Source organism: Oncorhynchus mykiss, chromosome 8 (genome assembly GCF_013265735.2).
Source record: "Oncorhynchus mykiss isolate Arlee chromosome 8, USDA_OmykA_1.1, whole genome shotgun sequence".
Lineage (NCBI taxonomy): Eukaryota > Metazoa > Chordata > Actinopteri > Salmoniformes > Salmonidae > Oncorhynchus > Oncorhynchus mykiss.
Window position 1 is genome coordinate 12,628,744 of NC_048572.1, and position 15,266 is coordinate 12,644,009.

The 15,266-nt window shown below is 46.6% G+C and overlaps 1 protein-coding gene across 1 annotated transcript in view; it reads right to left on the reverse strand.

Annotated features, from left to right (window-relative positions):
• Nucleotides 1-15,266, reverse strand: part of lpgat1 (lysophosphatidylglycerol acyltransferase 1) — an 81,445-nt gene that overhangs the window by 12,865 nt on the left and 53,314 nt on the right. Inside the window, exon 6 of the mRNA XM_036984801.1 lies at nucleotides 5,357-5,483. Within this exon, the coding sequence (XP_036840696.1) occupies nucleotides 5,357-5,483 (127 nt within the window). The remainder of the gene's footprint in view (nucleotides 1-5,356; nucleotides 5,484-15,266) is intronic.

The following is a 15,266-nucleotide window of genomic DNA, read 5'->3' on the forward strand; positions in this document are numbered from 1 at the left end:
CTGAGACATAAACTGAACAAGTTCCACAGACATGCAACTAACAGAAATGGAATGATGTGTCCCTGAACAAAGGGGGGGGGGGGGGGGGGTGACAGAGTCCAAATCAAAAGTAAGTCAGTATCTGTGGCCACCAGCTGCATTAAGTACTGCAGTGCATCTTCTCCTCATGGACTGCACCATATTTGCCAGTTCTTGCTGTGAGATGTCGTTCCTGTAACGCACAGCGTTGAGATTGCCTGCAATGACAACAAGCTCAGTCCGATGATGCTGTGACACGCCCCCCCAGACCATGACAGATCCTCTACATCCAAATCGATCCCGCTCCAGAGTACAGTACAGGTACTGTTTTAGTCGTCTCAGAGTACGGACATTGCAATTTATTGCCCTGGCCACATCTGCAGTCCTCATGTCTCCTTGCAGCATGCCTAAGGCACGTTCACGCAGATGAGCAGGGCCCCTGGGCGTCTTTCTTTTGGTGTTTTTCAGAGTCAGTAGAAGGGCCTCTTTTAGTGTCCTACGGTTTCATAAATGTGACCTTAATTGCCTACTGCTAGTAAGCTGCTAGTGTCTTAACGACCGTTCCACAGGTGCATGTTCATCAATTGTTTATGGTTCATTGAACAAGCATGGCAAACAGTGTTTAAACCCTTAACAATGGAGATCTGTGAAGTTATTTGGATTTTTACGAATTATCTTTGAAAGTCCTGAAAAAGTTTAGTTTGACTTAGTTTAGTTAGTCAGGGTAGCTATTTTGTTAACTATTTAGCAGTCATAGCTTGGGGGTAGAAACTTTTCATGGTACCGTTGGTTCCAGAGTGCAGTAGTACAGAGAACAATCTATGACTAGGGTGGCTGGAGTCTGACAATTTTTAGGGCCTTCCTCTGACACCGCCTGGTATAAAGGTCCTGGATGGCAAGGAGCTCGGCCCCAGTGATGTACTGGGCCGTAAGCACTACCCTCTGTGGTGCCTTGCGGTTGGATGCCAAGCAGTTGCCATACGAAGCAGTGATGCAGCCAGCTCTCAATGGTGCTGCAGTAGAACTTTGAGGATCTGAGGGCCCACACCAAATATTTTCAGCCTTCTGTGGAAAAAGAGGCATTGTCGACTGCGTTGGTGTGTTTTGACCATGACAGATCCTTAGTGATGTGGACACAGAGGAACTTGAAGCTCACGACCTGCTCCACTACAGCCCTGTCGACGTGAAAGGGGGAGTGCTCGGCCCGCCGTTTCCTGTACACAACAATCAGCTCCAACAAGCCACACTGCCAGGTCTCTGACCTCCTCCCTATAGGCCGCCTCATCGTCATCAGTGACCAGGCCTACCACCGTTGTGTCATCGGCAAACTTGATGGTGTTGGAGTTGTGCGCAACCACGTAGCCGTGGGTGAACAGAGAGTACAGGAGGGGACTAAGCACATAACCCTGAGGGGCCCCAGTGTTGAGGGTCACCGTGCATATGTGTTGTTGCCGACATGGAGGTGTCACATCAGAAAGTCCAGGATCCAGTTGCAAAGGGAAGTGTTCAGTCCCAGGGTCCTTAGCATAGTGATGAGTTTGGAGGGCAATATGGTGTTGAACGCTGAGCTGTAGTCAAATTAACAGCATTCTCACATAGGTTTTCCTTTTGTCCAGGTGGGAAAGGGCAGTGTGGAGTGCAATAGAAATTGCGTCATCTGTGGATTTGTTGGGGTGGTATGTGAATTGGAGTGGGTCCAGGATGAATGTAATGATGGTTATAATGTGAGTTATGACTTTCAAAGTATTTAATGGGTACAGATGTGAGTGCTGTGGGGAGATAGTCATTTAGACAGGTTACCATGGCGTTCTTGGGCACGGGGACAATGGTGGTCTGCTTGAAACATGTTGGTATTACAGACTGGGTCAGGGAGAGATTGAAAATGTCAGTGTAAACACTAGCCAGCTGATCAGTGCATACTTTGCGTATGCGTCCTGGTAATCTTTCTGGCCCTGCTGCCTAGTGAATATTAACCTGTTTAAATGTCTTACATCGGCTACGGAGAGCGTGATCACAGTCATCCGGAATAGCTGGTGCTCTCACGCATGGTTCAGTATTGCTTGCCTCAAAGCGAGCATAGAAGGCATTTAGCTTGTCTGATAGGCTTGTGCCACTGGGCAGCTCGCGACTGTGCTTCCCTTTGTAGTCTGTAATAGTTTGCAAGCCCTGCCACATCCAACGAGCGTCGGAGCCGGTGTAGTACGGTGTAGTACGATCTTAGTCCTGTATTGACGCATTGCCTGTTTGATGGTTCATTGGAGGGCGTAGCGTGATTTCTTACAAGCGTCCGGGTTAGAGTCCCGCTACTTGAAAGCGGCAGCTTTAGCCTTTAGCTCAGTGCAGATGTTGCCTGTAATCCATGGCCTTTGGTTGGGATATGTATGCACTAGAGTTCCACCAATTATGATTTTTCAACTCTGATACCGAAACCGATTATTGGAGGACCAAAAAAAGCTGATACCGATTTAATAAGCCAACTTTTATTTATATATTACACAGTGCATTGCGAAAGTATTCGGCCCCCTTGAACTTTGCGACCTTTTGCCACATTTCAGGCTTCAAACATAAAGATATAAAACGGTATTTTTTTGTGAAGAATCAACAACAAGTGGGACACAATCATGAAGTGGAACGACATTTATTGGATATTTCAAACTTTTTTAACAAATCAAAAACTGAAAAATTGGGCGTGCAAAATTATTCATCCCCCTTAAGTTAATACTTTGTAGCGCCACCTTTTGCTGCGATTACAGCTGTAAGTCGCTTGGGGTATGTCTCTATCAGTTTTGCACATCGAGAGACTGAAATGTTTTCCCATTCCTCCTTGCAAAACAGCTCAAGCTCAGTGAGGTTGGATGGAGAGCATTTGTGAAAAGCAGTTTTCAGTTCTTTCCACAGATTCTCGATTGGATTCAGGTCTGGACTTTGACTTGGCCATTCTAACACCTGGATATGTTTATTTTTGAACCATTCCATTGTAGATTTTGCTTTATGTTTTGGATCATTGTCTTGTTGGAAGACAAATCTCCGTCCCAGTCTCAGGTCTTTTGCAGACTCCATCAGGTTTTCTTCCAGAATGGTCCTGTATTTGGCTCCATCCATCTTCCCATCAATTTTAACCATCTTCCCTGTCCCTGCTGAAGAAAAGCAGGCCCAAACCATGATGCTGCCACCACCATGTTTGACAGTGGGGATGGTGTGTTCAGGGTGATGAGCTGTGTTGCTTTTATGCCAAACATAACGTCTTGCATTGTTACCAAAAAGTTCAATTTTGGTTTCATCTGACCAGAGCACCTTCTTCCACATGTTTGGTGTGTCTCCCAGGTGGCTTGTGGCAAACTTTAAACAACACTTTTTATGGATATCTTTAAGAAATGGCTTTCTTCTTGCCACTCTTCCATAAAGGCCAGATTTGTGCAATATACAACTGATTGTTGTCCTATGGACAGAGTCTCCCACCTCAGCTGTAGATCTCTGCAGTTCATCCAGAGTGATCATTGGCCTCTTGGCTGCATCTCTGATCAGTCTTCTCCTTGTATGAGCTGAAAGTTTAGAGGGACGGCCAGGTCTTGGTAGATTTGCAGTGGTCTGATACTCCTTCCATTTCAATATTATCGCTTGCACAGTGCTCCTTGGGATGTTTAAAGCTTGGGAAATCTTTTTGTATCCAAATCCGGCTTTAAAACTTCTTCACAACAGTATCTCGGACCTGCCTGGTGTGTTCCTTGTTCTTCATGATGCTCTCTGCGCTTTTAACGGACCTCTGAGACTATCACAGTGCAGGTGCTTTTATACGGAGACTTGATTACACACAGATGGATTGTATTTATCATCATTAGTCATTTAGGTCAACATTGGAAAATTCAGAGATCCTCACTGAACTTCTGGAGAGAGTTTGCTGCACTGAAAGTAAAGGGGCTGAATAATTTTGCACGCCCAATTTTTCAGTTTTTGATTTGTTAAAAAAGTTTGAAATATCCAATAAATGTCGTTCCACTTCATGTTGTGTCCCACTTGTTGTTGATTCTTCACAAAAAAATACAGTTTTATATCTTTATGTTTGAAGCCTGAAATGTGGCAAAAGGTCCCAAAGTTCAAGGGGGCCGAATATTTTTGCAATGCACTGTATATATATATATTTGTAATAATGATGATTACAACAATAATGAACGAACACTTATTTTAACTTAATATAATACATAAATAAAATCTATTTATTCTCAAATAAATAATGAAACATGTTCAATTTGGTTTAAACAATGCAAAAACAAAGTGTTGGAGAAGAAAGTAAAATTGCAATATGTGCCATGTAAAAAAGCTAACATTTAAGTTCCTTGCTCAGAACATGAGAACATATGAAAGCTGGTGGTTCCTTTTAACATGAGTCTTCAATATTCCCAGGTAAGAAGTTTTAGGTTGTAGTTATTGTAGCACTATTTCTCTATACCATTTGTATTTTATATACCTTTGACAATTGGATTTTCTTATAGGCACTATAGTATTGCCAGCCTAATCTTGGGAGTTGATAGGCTTGAAGTTTCCGAGAAACATAGGATATTACAGTTCTTCAGGTCTCGTTGATAGAATAGTCTCGAACGGAGCTCGTCCAGTTTGTTCTCAGGTGATTGTAAATGTGCTAATTAAACAGAGGGTGGAGGTGGATCATTTACTCTCCGCCGTAGTTTGATCAGGGCACCAGCACGTCGGCCTCTATATCGCCGTCTCTTTATTATCCTAGTGTAGGGGGATTAGGGCCTGGTCAGGGGTGAGCAGTATGTCCTGTGCCGCCGTTTTATTGAAGTAGAAATATTAATCCAAATCAAGGTCAGTGATCGCTGTTCTGAATCTGTTTACGGTCGTAGGAAACGATGGAGGTAACATTATGTACAAAAGAACAGAAGATCAGCGCACAAAACCCCAAAATAGCCTGAAAAACAACTGCTATACTTCCCATCGCCAATCTTCCTCAGAATGAATCCATAATTACAAGATCTGAACAAGAGCCATAACATGTCCTTATTATATTTTCTATGATGAAGAGGGCCAGACCAAGATATGGATCTCAACCTGGCCGAGCCCTAAAGCCCAACAACCTGGCCGAGCCCTAAAGCCCAACAACCTGGCCGAGCCCTAAAGCCCAACAACCTGGCCGAGCCCTAAAGCCCAACAACCTGGCCGAGCCCTAAAGCCCAACAACCTGGCCGAGCCCTAAAGCCCAACAACCTGGCCGAGCCATAAAGCCAACACAACGCAGCCCAGCCTTGGATAGAGACTAAGAGGGTGAGAGAGGTACAGAGATAAAGAGAGAGGTGTCAGTATAGTTGGGGTCAGTCATTACCTGTAGTGTACATGTGTGACCGTGGGGGGTCTGTAGCCAAAGATCCACGTCTGGATGTCCATGGGCCTGGCTTTGGGGTACGCTATGGTCACATCCACCACCCACTGTAGGCCTTTGGGTTTACTACCTGCACAGGCGGAGATAGAGAGAGTTAGGACATGAATGAGCATCACAGGCAGACAGTGAGGATGATATGGACAGGGGAGAGAGGCAGGAGATGAAGAGACAGAAGGGAAGAGAGAGAAAGAGGGATGACAGATTGGAGGGAGAGAGAGTAAGTGACTAAGGGGTGTGTCTGTGTGTATGTCTGTCTGTCAGAGTGGGCTGTGCATCCTTAGGCTGTGAGAGGGGACGAGAGAGGCTGAGGGGGGTTGAAACCATAAGGAGAGGAACGTCTGGCCCAGACACAGGCCGTGTATGAAAACCTTACTAGCCGTCACATCCTTGATCCTCCGTCCTTGTTTCCTTAGTTCCTCTTCAAAGCTCATTGGAGGGGAGGATCCATAGTCCCTCCCTCAGATCTACTCCTCCAATGAGCTTAGAGAAATTGAGGAAGCGAGGAGACAAGGATTTGAGGATTAAGTAAGCTTTTCAGACACAGAGCCATGGCATCACAGGGCGGACAGAGCTAGCAGGCGAGGTGGGCAGTGACATGGTCCAGGTGATTATCTGAGGATAAACCTCATCGCTCAAGCCGAGCCTCTGATCTGTGACATAAGGCTGCAATGGCCTACAAATACAGATGCAGCCTGTTTGTAGCCTTTGTGTGTGACTGTCGGAGACTGTGTGCGTGTGTGTGCGTTGGAGACTGCGTGTGTGTGCTTGTGTGCGTGTCTTGGAGACTGCGTGTGCGTGTGTGTTGGAGACTGCGTGTGCGTGTGTGTATGTGTTGGAGACTGCGTGTGCGTGTGTGTGTGTGTTGGAGACTGCGTGTGCGTGTGTGTGTGTGTTGGAGACTGCTTGCGTGTGTGTTGGAGACTGTTTGCATGTGTGCTGGAGAATGCGTGCGTGTGTGCTGGAGAATGCGTGCGTGTGTGCTGGAGAATGTGTGCGTGTGTGCTGGAGAATGCGTGCGTGTGTGCTGGAGAATGCGTGCGTGTGTGTTGGAGAGTCTCAACGTCAGTGAAGAGGTGACTCCGGGATGCTGGCCTTCTAGGCAGAGTTGCAAAGAAAAAGCCACATCTCAGACTGGCCAATAAAAAGTAAAGATTAAGATGGGCAAAAGAACAGACACTCGACAGAGGAACTCTGCTGAGAAGGCCAGCACTCCGGAGTCGCCTCTTCACTGTTGACGTTGAGGCTGGTGTTTTGCGGGTACTATTTAATGAAGCTGCCAATTGAGGACTTGCGAGGCGTCTTTCTTAAACTAGACACTATAATGTACTTGTCCTCTTGCTCAGTTGTGCACCGGGGCCTCCCAATCTTTCTATTCTGGTTAGAGTCAGTTTGCGCTGTTCTGTGAAGGGAGTAGTACACAGCGTTGTATGAGATCTTCAGTTTCTTGGCAATTTCTCGCATAGAATAGCCTTCATTTCTCAGAACAATGATAGACTGATGAGTTTCAGAAGAAAGATCTTTGTTTCTGGCCATTTTGAGCCTGTAGCTGAACCCATAAATGCTGATGCTCCAGATACTCAACGAGTCTAAAGAAGGCCAGTTTTATTGCTTTTTTAATCAGACCAACAGTTTTCAGCTGTGCTAACATCATTGCAAAAGTGTTTTCTAATGATCAATGAGCCTTTTAAAATGATAAACTTGGATTAGATAACACAACGTGCCATTGTCAATTTCCGCAGGTCTTTCAGACTAAATCACTTAACTGCACTTGGACAACTCTGCTGTTTCAAAACTTTGCTAAGATGAACACAGACATAATGAAAGCAGAGTTCTGATGCTGTTCAACAGAACATCTATTCCTGCCTGGGCAGTGTTGAACATTTTGTATCAGGCCAACAGTGTTCCAATCTCCATGATGGTAACAGGGATCTGGTTCTCGGCACAGTGAAAGCCGAGCAGCCGAGTTTGCCGCCAGATCCGAAACAGGCGTGGTGCCAAGTTATCACTACCTCCCTGTAACGCAGTGACAAACAATACTGTAATGACAGCACAGCCATTCATTTGATACCACATCGCAGTAGCCTGGATGTTGTAAACAGTTAGAGGGAGCATACACAGGGTGTCCATCTCAAATGGCACCCTATTCCCTATAGAGTGCACTACATTAGACCAGAGTCCATAGGGAGTAATGCACGAATAGAGGAAGTGGGATGCACACAGGGACAAAGGTCTCCCTGACAATGAGGCTAGTCAGGCCATGCTCTTAACCAATCAGGAGGTTCCTGGGTTAATGGACACCTGTGATTAGTCACTGAGCACGGGAAAATCCCATACACAGCTTATCAAAAACCAAAAGGCATAGCACCAAGCGAGTCATCAACTAACTGCCGCATGCGTTGTCATCCCTGTACCTTGTACAAGCGGCCATTAAGACAACAACGTTTCCCCTGCATTTCCACATCAGCCCGTTTAACAGCAGTTATCAGATTGGCGACCATGCTTTGGTTGAGTGGCTTGAATAGGCTGAACAGGCCAAGCCACCAGCGAGAAACTCGGCAGTCATTGGCTCTGGGTTTACACATTCTGTTGTTGTGCGACTGTCTTTAATTACCCCGGGTGACATAGAGGGGCCGATACACAGCGGTGGTAGAGGTGGAGCGAGCTGTGTGGCTGATACACAGCGGTGGAGGAGAAGGAGAAGGCAGCGTGCTGTGTGGCTGATACACAGCGGTGGAGGAGAAGGCAGCGAGCTGTGTGGCTGATACACAGCGGAGGTGGTGGAGAAGGCAGCGAGCTGTGTGGCTGATACACAGCGGAGGTGGTGGAGAAGGCAGCAAGCTGTGTGGCTGATACACAGCGGAGGTGGTGGAGAAGGCAGCAAGCTGTGTGGCTGATACACAGCAGAGGTGGTGGAGAAGGCAGCAAGCTGTGTGGCTGATACACAGCAGAGGTGGTGGAGAAGGCAGCAAGCTGTGTGGCTGATACACAGCAGAGGTGGTGGAGAAGGCAGCAAGCTGTGTGGCTGATACACAGCCGTGGTGGTGGAGAAGGCAGCAAGCTGTGTGGCTGATACACAGCAGAGGTGGTGGAGAAGGCAGCAAGCTGTGTGGCTGATACACAGCGGAGGTGGTGGAGAAGGCAGCAAGCTGTGTGGCTGATACACAGCAGAGGTGGTGGAGAAGGCAGCAAGCTGTGTGGCTGATACACAGCAGAGGTGGTGGAGAAGGCAGCAAGCTGTGTGGCTGATACACAGCAGAGGTGGTGGAGAAGGCAGCGAGCTGTGTGGCTGATACACAGCGGAGGTGGTGGAGAAGGCAGCAAGCTGTGTGGCTGATACACAGCAGAGGTGGTGGAGAAGGCAGCGAGCTGTGTGGCTGATACACAGCGGAGGTGGTGGAGAAGGCAGCAAGCTGTGTGGCTGATACACAGCCGTGGTGGTGGTGGAGGAGGAAGAAGCAGAGAGCTGTGTGGCTGATACACAGCCGTGGTGGAGAAGGAGGAGAAGGCAGCGAGCTGTGTGGCTGATACACAGCCGTGGTGGTGGTGGAGGAGAAGGCAGCGAGCTGTGTGGCTGATACACAGCCGTGGTGGTGGTGGAGGAGGAAGAAGCAGAGAGCTGTGTGGCTGATACACAGCGGAGGTGGTGGAGAAGGCAGCGAGCTGTGTGGCTGATACACAGCCGTGGTGGTGGTGGAGGAGGAAGAAGCAGAGAGCTGTGTGGCTGATACACAGCGGAGGTGGTGGAGAAGGCAGCGAGCTGTGTGGCTGATACACAGCCATGGTGGTGGTGGAGGAGGAAGAAGCAGAGAGCTGTGTGGCTGATACACAGCGGAGGTGGTGGAGAAGGCAGCGAGCTGTGTGGCTGATACACAGCCATGGTGGTGGTGGAGGAGAAGGCAGCGAGCTGTGTGGCTGATACACAGCCGTGGTGGTGGTGGAGGAGAAGGCAGCGAGCTGTGTGGCTGATACACAGCGGTGGTGGTGGAGAAGGCAGCGAGCTGTGTGGCTGATACACAGCCGTGGTGGTGGTGGAGGAGGAAGAAGCAGAGAGCTGTGTGGGCGATACATTAACATCAAATCCCATTTCCTCCGAGTGGCCCAATATCTGCCTGTGTGAGTCAGCAGAGTGAGGCTCTCGGCACCATCAGGGAGGGTGAGAGAGCGAGCGCGTTAACGCTGTGCCTTTCATCAGCCAGGGATACAGTCGCTAATACAAACTCACACACATATACAAACATACTACACAAACTATTCCAAACACTCTCACACACTACGTAATAATAACACGTGGTGTATATAGTGTACTTCACGAGCCCAAAGACTGTTTGCACTATAAGCGTGCAAGCAAACACAGTGCAAAACATGAATAAAACCAAAAGCATACCTTGACTTGGAAGAGTTCAAGTGTTGGAAAAGCCATAGCCAGCTAGCTAACATAGCATCCCTCTGGTTGAGCCAGGTGTTTGAGTAGGCTAAACTAGCTAGCTGCATTTGCTAGCTAAGTGAAAGTAAAAACAAAAAATACAACCAAATATAGCTAGCTCTCTCGCTTCTCCATTTTGGAAGAAATTAATTTGTTGTCCTTTTGAGTCAACTACTCACCACATTTTATGCACTGCAGTGCTAGCTAGCTGTAGCTTATGTTTTCAGCACTAGATTCATACTCTGATCCTTTGATTTGGTGGACAACATGTCAGCTCAAGTTGAAAAAGCTCTGATAGGTTATTTTTTATTTTTAGTTTAGCTTTAGGCAAGTCAGGGTAGCCTAGTGGTAGCCTAGCGTAGCCTAGCGGCAGGGTAGCCTAGTGGTTAGAGCGTTGGACTAATAACCGGAAGGTTGCAAGTTCAAACCCCCGAGCTGACAAGGTACAAATCTGTCGTTCTGCCCCTGAACAGGCCCACTGTTAACCCACTGTTCCTAGGCCGTCATTGAAAATAAGAATTTGTTCTTAACTGACTTGCCTGGTTAAATAAAGGTCAAATAAAAAATAAAAAGAACAAATTCTTATTTACAATGACGGCCTAGGAACAGTGAGTTAACTGCCTGTTCAGGGGCAGAACGACATATTTTTTACCTTGTCAGCTCGGGGATTCAATCTTTCGGTTACAAGTCCAATGCTCTTAACCACTAGGCTACCTGCCGCCCCAGGTTGGAGGACGTCCTCTGGAAGTTGTCATAATTAGTGTGTAAGTCTATGAAAGGAGGTGAAAACTATGATCATCCTAGGTTTTGTATTGAAGTCAATGTACCCAGAGCAAGACAGAAGCTAGCTGTCCTCCAGCTACACCACAGTGCTTACCCTCAAGAGTTGCTGCTGAGGCTACTGTAGACCTTTACTACAAAACAGTGTGTATTAATCAATAATTTGGTGATGTGAATATACAGTGCTTTGGAAAGTATTCAGACCCCTTGACTTTTTCCACATTTTGTTACGTTACAGCCTTATTCTAAAATGGGTTAAATAAAACAATTTCCTCAGGAACACACACAGTATCCCATAATGACACATCAAAAACATGTTTTTAGATAAATATTTTTGTTTTAACCTTATTTACATAAGTATTCCTTTGCTATGAAACTCGAAATTGAGCTCAGGTGCATCCTGTTTCCATTGATCATCCTTGAGATGTTTTTTACAACTTGATTTGAGTACACCTGCGGTAAAATAAATTGATTGTACATCATTTGGAAAGGCTCACACCTGTCTATATAAGGTTGTTGTGCAACCTTATAAGAGCAAAAACCAAGCCATGAGGTCGAAGGAATTGTCCGTAGAGCTCCGAGACAGGATTGTGTCGAGGCATAGAGCCGGGGAAGGGTACCAAAACGTTTCTGCAGCATTGAAGAGATGGCGCCGATAGAGATGGCAGCTTCGCTTCTAGTCCTTAGGAAACTGTGCAGTATTTAGTTAAAACAAATATTATTTCTTATATTGTAAGCCCAGAAAACCTTAAGTGTTATAATATACAGCCGGGAAGAACTATTGGATATCAGCGAGATGACAACTTAACAGCACAACGACCATGAATACGACTTTCCCAAAGCGGATCCTTTGTCTGCACCTCTCCCAGGGCATTTGAACTGATTCTAGAGGCCGACCCAAAACAATGCCGCCGGAGGAGAGCGGTCTTCCAGTGAGGCTTCGGATGTGTGCACACCACCCACCGCTTCCGAGAATATTACTCACTAATGTCCAGTCCCTAGTTAACAAAGTCAACGAAATCAAGGCAAGAGTTGCTTTCCAAAGAGAAATCAGGGATTGTAACATACTCTGTCTCGCCGAAACATGGCTAGCTGGGGACATACTGTCGGATTCCGAACAGCCAATGGGATTTTCAGTGCTTCGCGCCAACAGGGATAAACATATCTCCGGTAAGGAGGAGGGCGGGGGTGTATGTTTCATGATAAACGACTCATGGTATAATTGTAACAACATACAAGAACAAGTCCTTTTGTTCACTTGACCTAGAATTCCTCACAATCAAATGCCGACCGTATTATCTACAAAGGGAACTCTCTTCGGTTATCGTCACAGTCGTGTATATCCCCCTTCAAGCGGATACCAAGACAGCCATTAAGGAACTTCACTGGACTTTATGCAAGCTGGAAACAATATATCCTGAGGCTGCATTTATTGTGGATGGGAATTTTAACAAAGCTAATTTGACAACAAGGCTACCTAAATTCTATCAGCATATCGATTGCAGTACACGAGCGAGTAACATGCTCGACCATTACTACTCTAACTTCCGCGATGCATGCAAGGCCCTCCCCCGCCCACCTTTTGGCAAAACAGACCATGACTCCATCTTGTAGCTCCCCTGCTACAGGGAGAAACAAACAGGAAGTGCCCGTGGACTCCAAGCTTCAAGATTGCTTCGATCACTTGGACTGGTATATGTTCCGGGTAGCCTCCGACAATAACATTGACGTATACCCTGACTCGGTGAGCGAGTTTATTAGGAAGTGTATAGGAGATGTTGTACCCACTGACTATTAAAACCTTCGCTAAACAGAAACCGGGGATTGATGGCAGCATTTCTGCACTCACTTCTGTCATCATGAAGTGAGAGACTAGTCAAGGATCATTTGACCTCTACCTTACATCTTAGACCCACTTCAATTTGCTTACCGCCCTAATAGGTCCACAGACAATGCAATCTCCATCACACTGCCCTATCCCATCTGGAATACCTATGTAAGAATGCTTCTCATTGACTACAGCTCAGCATTCAACACCATAGTACCCTCCAAACTCATCATTAAGCCCTGGGTCTCGAACCCGCCCTGTGCAACTGGGTCCTGGACTTCCTGACGGGTCGACCCCAGATGGAGGAAACATCTCCACTCTGCTGATCCTCAACACTGGGGACCCACAAGGGTGCGTCCTCAGCCCTTCCTGTACTCCCTGTTCACCCACGACTGTGTGGCCATGCACACCTCGAACTCATTCATCAAGTTTGCAGACGACACTACAGCGGTGGGCTTGATTACCAACAATGACGAGATGGCCTACAGGGAGCTGGTGAGGGCCCTCGGAGTGTGGTGTCAGGAAAATAACCTCTCACTCAATGTCAGCAAAAAAAAAATAGATGATTGTGGACTGAGGAAACAGCAGAGAGCACCCCCCTATCCACATCGACGGGACAGCAGCGGAGATAAGGTGGAAAGTTTTAAGTTCCTCAGTGTACATATCACCGACAAAATGAAATGGTCCATGGACACAGTGTGGTGAAGAAGACACAACAGCGCCTCTTCAACCTCAGGAGGCTGAACAAAATGTGGCTTGTCACCAAAAACCCTCACTAACTTTTACAGGTACACAAATGAGAGCATCCTGTCAGGCTGTATCACCGCCTGTATGGCAACTACACCTCCCACAACCGCAGGGCTCTCCAGAAGGTGGTGTAGTCTGCACAACACATCACCGGGGCAAACTATCTGCCCTCCAGGACACCTACAGCACCCGATGTCACAGGAAGGCAAAACAGATAATCAAGGACAATAACCACCCAAGCCACTGCCTGTTCACCCCACTTCCATCAGAAGGTGAGGTCAGTACAGGTGCATCAACGCTGGGGACGAGAGACTGAAAAAGAGCTTCTATCAAGGACATCAGACTGTTAAACAGACCTGCGCCAGAGTGCTCAGGGCCTCAGATCGGGGCCCTGAGATTCCCCTTCCAACAGGACAACGACCCTAAGCACACAGCCAAGACAATGCAGGAGTGACTTCGGGACAAGTCTCTGAATGCCGTCGAGTGGCCCAGCCAGACCCCGAACTTGAACCCGATCGAACATCTCTGGAGAGACCTGAAAATAGCTGTGCAGAGAAGCTCCCCATCCAACCTGACAGAGCTTGAGAGGATCTGCAGAGAAGAATGGGAGAAACTCCCCCAAAACAGGTGTGCCAAGCTTGTAGCGTCATACTCAAGACTTGAGGCTTTAATCGCTGCCAAAGATGCTTCAATAAAGTACTGAGTAAAGGGTCTGAATATAATTTTTTATAAATTAGGAAAAATGTCTAAAAACCTGTTTTTGCTTTGTCATTGTGTGTAGATTGATGAAGAAAAAAATAATTTAATCAATTTTAAAATTAGACAAAATGAATAAGACCGAACACAATGTGGAAAAAGTCAAGGGATCCGCATACTTACCTAAAGCACTGTATTTAGTATAGTTTTATCTAAAAAGGATAACCTCCACTTCCTCCTCTGAGGAGCCTCCACTGACAGTGTACAAAACATTAGGAACACTTTCCTAATATTGAGTTGCACCACCGTTTTGCACTCTGAACAGGTCATGGCCTCTGCAAGAGGTCGAACGCATTGCGCAGGGATGCTGGCCCATGTTGATGTCCTTTGGGTGGTGGACCATTCTTGATATGCACAGGAAAATGTTGAGCATAAAAAAAACCCAGAGAGTTGCAGTTCTTGCCAAAATAAAACCGGTGCGCCTGGCACCTACTACCATACCCGGTCAAAAGCACTTAAATCTTTGTCTTGCCCATTCACACTCAGTTGTCTCAAGGTTTACAATCATTATTTTACCTCTCTCCTCCCCTTCAGCTACACCAATTGAAGTGGATTTAACAAGTGACATCAATAAGGAATTACAGCTTTCTCCTGATCAGTCGGTCATGGAAAGAGCAGGTGTTCCTAATGTTTTGTACCCTCAGTGTTAAAACTATGATGAGAGAGAGTCTCAATGAATACAACAAAGAGCTGCTGTTTTTATGAGTAAGTTTATGTACAAGTTCATATTCAGCACCAGGGCCATGCACAGACCTCCAACTGGGACCGTTCCCCATGGACATTTATCCTGCCCCCACCCCCAATGGACATTTATCATTGATACCTTTGTAAATATGTATACATTATTATTTGTATTACTGTTCTTTAACCTCATTCCCCCACCCCCCTACTGCACCCTTGATGGACATTCCTTCAGGGACATTCTACACCCCCCCCCCCCTCCAATTGACATTGTACGGACGCAACACAAAATGGCGATCCTGCGTATTTGCGTCAAGTTTATAATGGCAAAGGTACATAAAGATGACGGAATTCAGAAACGACGCCATTGTTTTAGCACTATGCAGAGTTTTAAAACTATGGTGCACTAACAAATCAGCACAATCTACTCTGTTGTTGCGCGGGGCTGCACAATGCAACGATGCAGAATGGCCACGTTGTGTAGCTAATTGTAGTTCTTGGTTGCATATACTGTATAGGGTATAAATCAGGCTTTAATCATCAAGCCCTTAGCATCCTCCATCATCATTGGGGTGGCAGGGTAGCCTAGTGTTTAGAGCGTTGGACTAGTAACAGGAAGGTCGCAAGTTCAAATCCCC